Source organism: Pinus tabuliformis, chromosome 5_2 (assembly GCF_031772625.1).
Source record: "Pinus tabuliformis cultivar Carrire ecotype Pingquan chromosome 5_2, CPIR1, whole genome shotgun sequence".
Classification (NCBI taxonomy): domain Eukaryota; kingdom Viridiplantae; phylum Streptophyta; class Pinopsida; order Pinales; family Pinaceae; genus Pinus; species Pinus tabuliformis.
The window spans coordinates 527,848,778-527,857,598 of NC_142306.1; the positions used below are offsets into that span (position 1 = coordinate 527,848,778).

General features: G+C 34.6%; 1 protein-coding gene across 1 annotated transcript; it reads right to left on the reverse strand.

The window, feature by feature from the left end:
- Window positions 1-4,029: 4,029 nt before the first annotated feature.
- LOC149160044 (uncharacterized) lies at window positions 4,030-5,833 on the reverse strand. The gene is made up of 3 exons (XM_089433626.1): window positions 5,149-5,833; window positions 4,608-4,979; window positions 4,030-4,513 (listed from the first exon to the last, which is right to left on the reverse strand). Exons 1-3 carry the CDS (start codon window positions 5,749-5,751, stop codon window positions 4,424-4,426), a joined length of 1,065 nt encoding a protein of 354 aa, XP_089289752.1. The 5' UTR covers window positions 5,752-5,833; the 3' UTR covers window positions 4,030-4,423.
- Window positions 5,834-8,821: the final 2,988 nt, after the last annotated feature.

Below are 8,821 nucleotides of genomic sequence, written 5' to 3' on the forward strand. Positions count from 1 at the left end.
TATACAGTAAACTGATTATGCTTATCATCCATTCATGCAATGAATACAAATATGATTATTTCTTCTTACTGTGTTTAGAAAATGAAGTATATTAATTAATTTCATTAGATAATAACCTTTGTTCGCAAGAAGATCTTGAAGGAAAAAGTATATGTATAGGATTGACACTGCACCAAGAACCTCTAGGAACCTAGGTTCAGCCAAGGGAGCCTAAGGTTGTAGGCCATCGTGTCCTACATTGTTTCTCTGAACACTTGGCAAAGGGGAGCAGAATAACTGCGATGGAAGGAAACTGTAAATATATTTCTCAAAGAAGTAGGGATAACCTGGATGTACCAAGAAGATAGTCATCATCATGTAACTGGTATTCTTCCTCATATATCAGAGGGAACCTGAGGGATTCTAGAAATTTATGATTCAAGGAGATCTAAATGTTGAAAAAAAAATAGAAATCACTACAGGGGATTATTATGCCTAAGCATTGAACGAAATAATAACTATTGTGGATTATGGAGAGTCATTAGTATAGAAAGAACTGAAGAAACAAGATTAGTTAAGTAAAATCGTAGTAAAAACATTTTAATAAAAATATCTTAGTACACTGATATACGATATATATCTATATATATATATATATATATATATATATATATATATATATATATATATATATATATATATATATATATATATGTTAAGAATACATCATATGACCATTAGGAAGATAAAAGGCCCTAAAGACTGATGTTGTAAGGGAAGAAACTTAGACAACTGCATAATGAAGACCATGTTCACAGTATGTGGAAAAAGTAGAATACTTTGATGTCTTTTCCCAAAAATTCCAACAGTAGAATCACAAGAGAAAAGAGAAAAAAACATATAACCAGTATATTGACACATAACTTCCATTAACCATGAATCATAATTGTTCAGGAAAGAATTACTCCATCGATTGAAAAAGAATAGAAGCGCAACATATAAAAAATCAACATAGACTACCATATGATTTACACACAAGAACTAGAAGTCAAGCAAAACAAGTATTTTAAATGAGACAACCAATTGCAAATAACCAAATATATATATATATATATATATATATATATATATATATATATATATATATATATATATATATATATATGAATGTCATGTAGTGTAGATAACAAGAAGGCACTCCAAACACAATACATTTGAATAATTTAAAGACAACATATGAAAAATTAAACCAATTAATGAAGGAAATATAGTCGACAAGATATAGAAACGTTACATACACCTCATAACCCAATTGGGTGAGGGTTAACACTTCCAAATCATATAAAAAAAACAAAATGCCCAAATCCTGTTACAAATGTGAGACCCCTACAAGAAGTAGAGGACGCCCTTAACGACAAATTAAATATTTAATTAAAGAGACAACCAAACTGTAGCTAATGACACACTCGATGGCTGCCAAAACAAAAAGAAAATTGAGCAAAAATCCACTTCCAGAAATGGGCGACCAGGGTAGTACAGTCATCCGGGTAAGAAGCCTAAGCTAGAGAAAAGCCTTAGAGAAGTCAAGGAATCCGAAACTGACATGGTAGAGGAGGACAACAGAGTATCAATTGATGACTGTAAACGAAAACCCTCCCAAAACACTTCAAAGCTCCTAAGAGGATGAAAATTTAGGTGTAGGTAAAGCGAAAATCCTAATTTAAATGCTCAAAATTTAGAAAAAAAAAAGACAATCTAAGTGTCTAGGAACTTAGCCAATCTAGAAATATACTTGGGAGGGGTTTCAGGACTGACAAACGCTGGGAAGGAGACCTCGAAGCAACCTTGGCCTGTTAAATATCAATTCATGAAGGGGAAAACAAATGGAGAGAAAGAACGAAGTAAGGAAAATGTAATAGGGTCGATAGTAACCGAACCCATCATACCGTTCGTAGAAACAAAGAGATTGGTGGGATAGGCACTGACAGTTCCAAAAAAAATCAGCACAAGAATACCCTATAGTGAGGAGCAAACATCCTATCAAAATAATGGCTAAAACAATAACCTCAAGGTCAAGGCATATTTAAAAGTAAAGTTGTGACAAAACTAGTCACCTTACGTAGGAAGGAGCCATGAAACCTTGAAATCCATTCGGTGCAGAGTATTAAGTAAGAAGGGCATGCGCGACCACCCTGTAGCACCACAAATGTCGCCATGGAAAACTCCCATAGAATTTCGAGTTATAGCACTTTGGATCTAGGGAGACGAAACCCTAATAGCAAGGAGCAAGAAGAGCATTTTAAAGATGGGTCACAACCCTCTCCAATACAAGCGGTGACGATGTAAATGAAAACACAACCAAGGGATTCATGCAATTAGGGTTAGGAGGCGGATTGACATTCGTTGATTTCCTCTATGAAATCACCACCCTTAGAGTCCTTTTGAGCAAGTGCCATAAGTAAAATACACGTGGAGTGATCACATGGGCTTTGTAATGTGGTAGAGTTTCATTCACCCAAAGGATAGATGAGTTTGAACCATATTGAATGTGAATAGGGTAAGGGTAGAAAGGGGCTCTCCCTTAACATGTTTCAATGTACATGGGAATGGTTAGCATAAAAAGCTAAATAAATCGATGTTAGGTAAATGAAATCAAATTCATATGGTATAGATGGGAAAAACCTTTGGTATGAACATATATAAATATATAGCTTGGTAGGTTGTAGCTAGGTAATGATAGCTTTAGGGGAAAATCTTCCACTCAAAAAGTCTTAGATATTTATTGCCATAAGAGGGGACATGAGTATATAGGTTGATAGGAGAAATGACAGGTAAAACGATTAAGGGTATGGTCATTACATGTAAACCAATGATGCTTGTTCTATACCTTACCAAATTTATGTACATGTATAATAAAGAAATATCATGGATGCATCTAAGAATTATTAAGACTCTGACTATGGAATACTTAAAAAAAAACTAAACAAAGGTTCATGACAATAATTGGAACCTTAAATCTTCAAAATTCTAAGCCAAAGTTGTAAAAATCCCATAACAATCTCCTTTGGTGAAAAAAATCATTAATGTAATGAAATATTAGGATTGTTTAAACAAAGTGTAGAGCTAAATCAAAATTAAATATTAAAAAAATAAAACTAAGAAAAAAAAAGAAGTATATGTTGAAATGGATTATGTGAAGTTAATAAAGCAATAAAAATACTATTAAAATGAAAAAAAATCACATTAAAAGACTTCTAACTTTAACCATGAGTAAACATTCTATAAAAGTGGTTTCACTATTTTGAAAATAAATTTATACACATACATATCTCAACAACAAAAATAACAACTTTTATGATTATTTTATAATTTAAACCACCCATACCAATTTTTATGGTCATTCTATAATTTACTACCAACAACTATAACAACTTTTATGATTATTTTATAATTTACTAACAACAACCGCCACAGCCAATACCAATTTTTATGATCATTCTATAATTTAGAACCAGTTTAAAAATTAAAAAAAAAAACACATCCGTCCACCCAAATCCATTAAAAATAGATGATGATGATGATAGTAGTTAACGTCCACTGCTCTCAACAACTATAACAACTTTTATGATTATTTTATAATTGACTAACAACACTGGCCACAACAACCAATACCAATATTTATGATCATTCTATAATTTACTATCAGTTCAAAAATAAAAATAAAAAATAAAAAATACACGTGTCCACCCAAATCCATTAAAAATAGATGAATAGATGATGACGATAGTAGTTAAAGTCCATTGAGACCAAATTGGTCTATAGGACCTATAATTTTCATAGTTTTTAATTGTCTTGCTCCTCATATTTCTTCGTGAGGTTGGTGCTGTAGATATTTTTCGTAAACACAAAATTATTAATAACAAATAAAACAAAATATTAATAATTTAAAAAATTCATAAATGTTGGCACCTCATACACTTTAGGAGAATGAAAATAGCATGGAGTTTCCAAACTTTGCTTCTGTAAATGAAGAATGGGTGGCTCCCCTTTTGTTGGGCGAACAAAGTTCTCACATACTCTGAAGTTCCATATACACGTTCTTAACAAAATAAGAATTAAGCATTTCACTCTGTCATTGAGCATGGGAACAAATTTCTGACATATCAGAAGTTTATTTGTACACACTTGATTGGGAAGATAAGAGTGATAACACACCGAAATCAAAAGAAAATGGCAACATGAGCTCAAGTGACACACATATCTCTCCTCCTGTGAGAGGAAAACGTTCTCATACTTATTTACACAAGTTTGTTCCAGTTCAATACTTTAAGTCAAGTTATATCTGTTTCAAATTTATACTTGATCTTAGACAGCATTGTTGCAAACGTAGAGAGCCATTTTAGCAGAAGGATGCAGCGACAGGAAAAGTAAACTACATCCTACTTTACCATTGAATATTAGGAAGGTTTCCGTTCATCAATTGGCCAATCCTCCCGTGTAGGACAGTGCTGTCAAAATGGTGAAAATCTGAGAGCTGCAGGGTTAAAATAGAAATGTTAATGTACTTGAGAAAAAAAAAATCCAGATAAGCATGGCAGCTTCGAGATTATCATACAGTAAGAGATTACCTTCGAGTGAATGCTATAAAAGGTCCTTTGATTTACTGTAGAGGCAGTAGCACTCACAACGTGGACTCCGGCTTCTTCTAACAGCACTAGAAGACTAGAGAAGTCAATCTGATTCTTGAAAGTATTTACAATAACTTGAATACCTGGACCGAATTCACTAACTCTTATTGTCTGAAACTTGTCCTGTACATTGCAGACTAGAGCCTTGGAAGCTTGCAAATTTCTATAAACACAGGAGCTGTTGGAAAATGGTTTAACAGTACCCGAGAGTTTTATAAGATCTCTTTTCACTCTGAGATCTATTACCTTATCTTGTAAATAGCGAATGTATTGAACGGCTTCCAGCAGTTTGTCCGCTAAAGTGCTTTTTGTCTACAAAGAGAACAAACACAAGTAAAACCAATACTCCTATTTCCTTTTCCAGTTAACAACTTTATTGATATGTTTCATCTACAAAAATGGCAAATACAAGTAAAACCATTGCCCCTTTTGTTTTGGCTTCTATACTTTATGGATATGACATAGATATAGAAAACCTAACCTTGCGGTTCTCCTCGGGGAGCAGCGATATCAGTGTTGAGCAAAGCGCTTTCATTTTATTCCGCCTCTGCCTTTCCACCAGTTTGTGAAAATGATCATTCCCAATAGATTCCCTATTGGCCTCATGATCATGACTTCCTCCGGTTGCCTCGGTTTTTTTCCTTCGATGGCTCCGCGTCGGTGGGAAGAGAGGGTTCGTGTAACTCACCGAAGAATATACCGGCGAACTACAGCTTAGGGTTTGAGCTGGGTCGCTAATGTTGGGCGCGAATTTCCGCCAACACTGCCTGTCCGCCGCTGAAGTATCATCCTCAGCAGTTTGATCAAACTGCACCGCCGGCGCTAAAGAAGCTGTTCCGAGCAGGCCGTAATCATGTGGCCTTTTGGTGGAAAGGCCGTCAAATATTACCGCTGCGGGGCTATCATCATCAATACAAGTTCCGCGCAGCAAAACTTTCATTGGTTCGGTTGGTGCTTGGATCTGAATACCCTCATTCGTATCAATATCACCATGATAATGAGGCAGAGGCGCTGCTACCTGAGAATACGAAGACGAACGCGGATCATATGAATATTTATAAACGGTTCTCCGCAAATCTTCCATGCCTACCTCTCCGCCCCTCCGCGACTGATTAATGAAGATAAGTGAGGACCAATAACCAAATGGAAAATCAGAATCTTCAACTCTCTAATCCAGCTGGGTGTCTTTCTCGCATGGCCGGTAACAGGTGTAAGGTTTACCAGTGACCGGTAAGCCGGAAAAGGAACAGGCTACACAATGTGTTCAAAGCTGAGCCGAAAAAGCAATAGCGTGCATGCACATGTGTTTTAACCTAATAAAATTTTAGATTTGCCTCGGACCGTATTATTTTCTACCAAGTGTAATGCCGTCCACTCACAAGAGTCATTGTCATTGGTAAAGCAGGTTATGCCTCCGCGCCAATTAAAATCTTTACTTTTAGAAATTTCAAAGGAGGGTAGGAATAAGTTATATCACATTAATATTTTTAAATTTATAAGATTCCATTTAAGGTAGAATGAGCATCGGCTGTTCCTTTCAATGTTGATATGTATACATAGTTAATGTGTAAAACAGTTAGAAATGCATTATTTAATTTATAGGCAAAGAATTTGATAAGAAATGCACATCTTTTGTGTTTAGGGTGATTAACTTTTACCATATAACGTAACATAAGAAATAAAAATGTGAAAGAACAGCTGATTCCATTTTTTTCCTCGTGCAATCTTCAGGACGATTAGTGTGTTTTTGTGTCCTCTTGACATGCTTGATTACGAGAAGCTCTCTACCATATCCTTACATGAAGCTCTATACTAGTTTCTAGCGAAATCAATCGATTTTCAACTAAATTTAAGTTATTAGTCTTTACGAGGTCAAGGACTATAGCACTCACTTTTCCATCAAAGTGCTTAGAATCTCTATTATTTGCAAAGTTTTTACAATTTGAATATTGTTTTTTTTTCACAAATTTAAAGGTAATTTTCTAATTTCTGAAAATATTTTTTCTAATTTTGGATTGTCTACGGGAGTTTTTATGCCACATAATTGCCTTAGTCAAGGGCGGTTTATTTTTTATTTTATTAGTTCTTAGCAAATTATTTTAAAATGAAGAAAAGGACTAATTTTTTGAGTGGTCATTGTGTTATTCAATGCTCTAACACTGTTATGTCTGACATTGAAATTGCTATGCTCAATGGTGTTAGAACTGAGAGGATTTTAGGTCACTTATGTAAGCGACGAGGTGGGGCGCTTAAGAAATATGTAGAGGAAGGAGAAAAAGTATACCTGAAATGCAGGAGAAAGGATGTGGAAAGAAGCGGTGTGCACGGCAGCTTGTTTAAGAGTGGAAACTATATCAGGTCGCGCTTTCTTCCTCCACATATGGCTAATTTAATATGGAGTGTCGAGGCATGGACAAAAAAGGGTAATTTTTTTAGTGAGTCCTCTGTCCAATGATGCTAAAATTGATGAGGTTGTAGTCCTTTACATAAGTGGCGATGGGTTGAATAAATATGCAGACAAAGATTTTATATATTAATTTAATATGAAACTTCTACTATTTTGATGTGCAAAGGAAGGGTGTGTGGGAAGTACGTGAGAAAAGGTGTGCGAAAAAATTTTGTTCTAGGGAGTTTGTTAAAGAGAAGGGACTATATTGAGTCACGCTATTTTCCTCTGCATTTGGTGCAATGTATATTTTAAAATGTTAAAAAATTGTCCACAATCAAATGGAAACCAATATATCTAAGTATTTAATAAGCTTGCTCATAACAAATGATATTAGCTTCTCTTACAAATGCTTACAACATTGTCAAGTGTTCGAGGTTTTGATTTCCCTTAACAAGGAACAAGAACTTTTTCAATCGCGCATGCTTCTCTCATACACCTACCTCTTTGATTGTGCAGAGTGCAGAAGTTATCACTTACCCCCGTGACCTAAGTTTACAATTACCTACTAGGTTCCCATTCCTCAATTTAACTTCGATTAAGGTTAGATTCAATAGTTGTCACAAGTATAATAATTCCATCATTACATGAAGAAATATTATTCATGCAACTATACTCAGACTCTTAAAAATTCGACAAAATCAAAAGTAATAAACCATAAGATAGCACAATGCAATTATACTCCTAAGTTTAAAGATGTGACAACATAAATAGTAAGGAGGCACATAAAGAACATCCCAAGCAATTGAAGCCAACTAGATTACCTTAACAAAGTCACTTGAAAAATTGAGCACCACCACCAAACCTAGAACCGGCTTCTTCGAGTTCACTCTCAAGCTGGGAGTTCTTTCCATCGATCAGTTACCTCCTCTTAATCTCTTTAATGGGTATTTAATATCCTCTTTCATGATATGGTTTCCATTAGCGGTGTCCCATTTTTATGGATATTTTTATCTATTTTCCTAGGCCTTTCTCCGAAAAGCTCGCCTTTCTCTCCTACAAGGTTTTTCCTCATAAAAGCATTCCTTTCTCTCTCACAAGGCCTTTATGTTTTTCTTAAACTTAGCATCTTTATTAAGCAAAATAAATTAATGTATATTTATCTCCAATCCATCAATCTTATTTAGAATTGGATCTAGAAGCCTTGTCATGAAAGAATTTCCCTTCCCATTTACTATTGGGATTTGGCAAGAATTTGATGTCTTATTGTCTCACTTTTCCAATTGTTTAATTTATTTTATTTATATAACAATAAAGTATTTACTTTTCATGTTACACATCAGACCTAGCTTAGGTTAGGTTAGGAAAGTTTTACATACAATGGAGGGTTGTTACATAGTCCCCACTTATATTTACACCGTCCTCGGTGTATTACTTCATATTACAATATGATTCCCTTGTTCACGGGTAGTTGTTTATGAATTTACACACTCTCATAGCCTTGCCATCTTATGCAGATCTTATGATATATATCGGTTACAAAGGATTTCTACCACTACATCTCCTTCCATTGCTACCTGTAACCGTTGTTTAAATCCATTTTGTGGGAAATTTTAGATGTATAAACTGAACTTTGTTTACTATATACTATTTGCGTAACTATGGGTTATGTTTCCCTTTATTTAAATATGATTCCTCATGTTCATTGAATTTGAAGAAATGCTTATTCTTCCCCTTGAGTCTTCGAATGGATTTTTGTTCTTGTTGA

Coding starts and splice junctions, on each gene's coding strand:
- LOC149160044 (XM_089433626.1), bottom strand. CDS start 5,751: ATGGAAGATTTGCGGAGAACCGTTTATAAATATTCATATGATCCGCGT. Junction 4,980..5,148: donor TCCCCGAGGAGAACCGCAAG/GTTAGGTTTTCT, acceptor TTCTCTTTGTAG/ACAAAAAGCACTTTAGCGGA. Junction 4,514..4,607: donor TTTATAGCATTCACTCGAAG/GTAATCTCTTAC, acceptor TTAACCCTGCAG/CTCTCAGATTTTCACCATTT.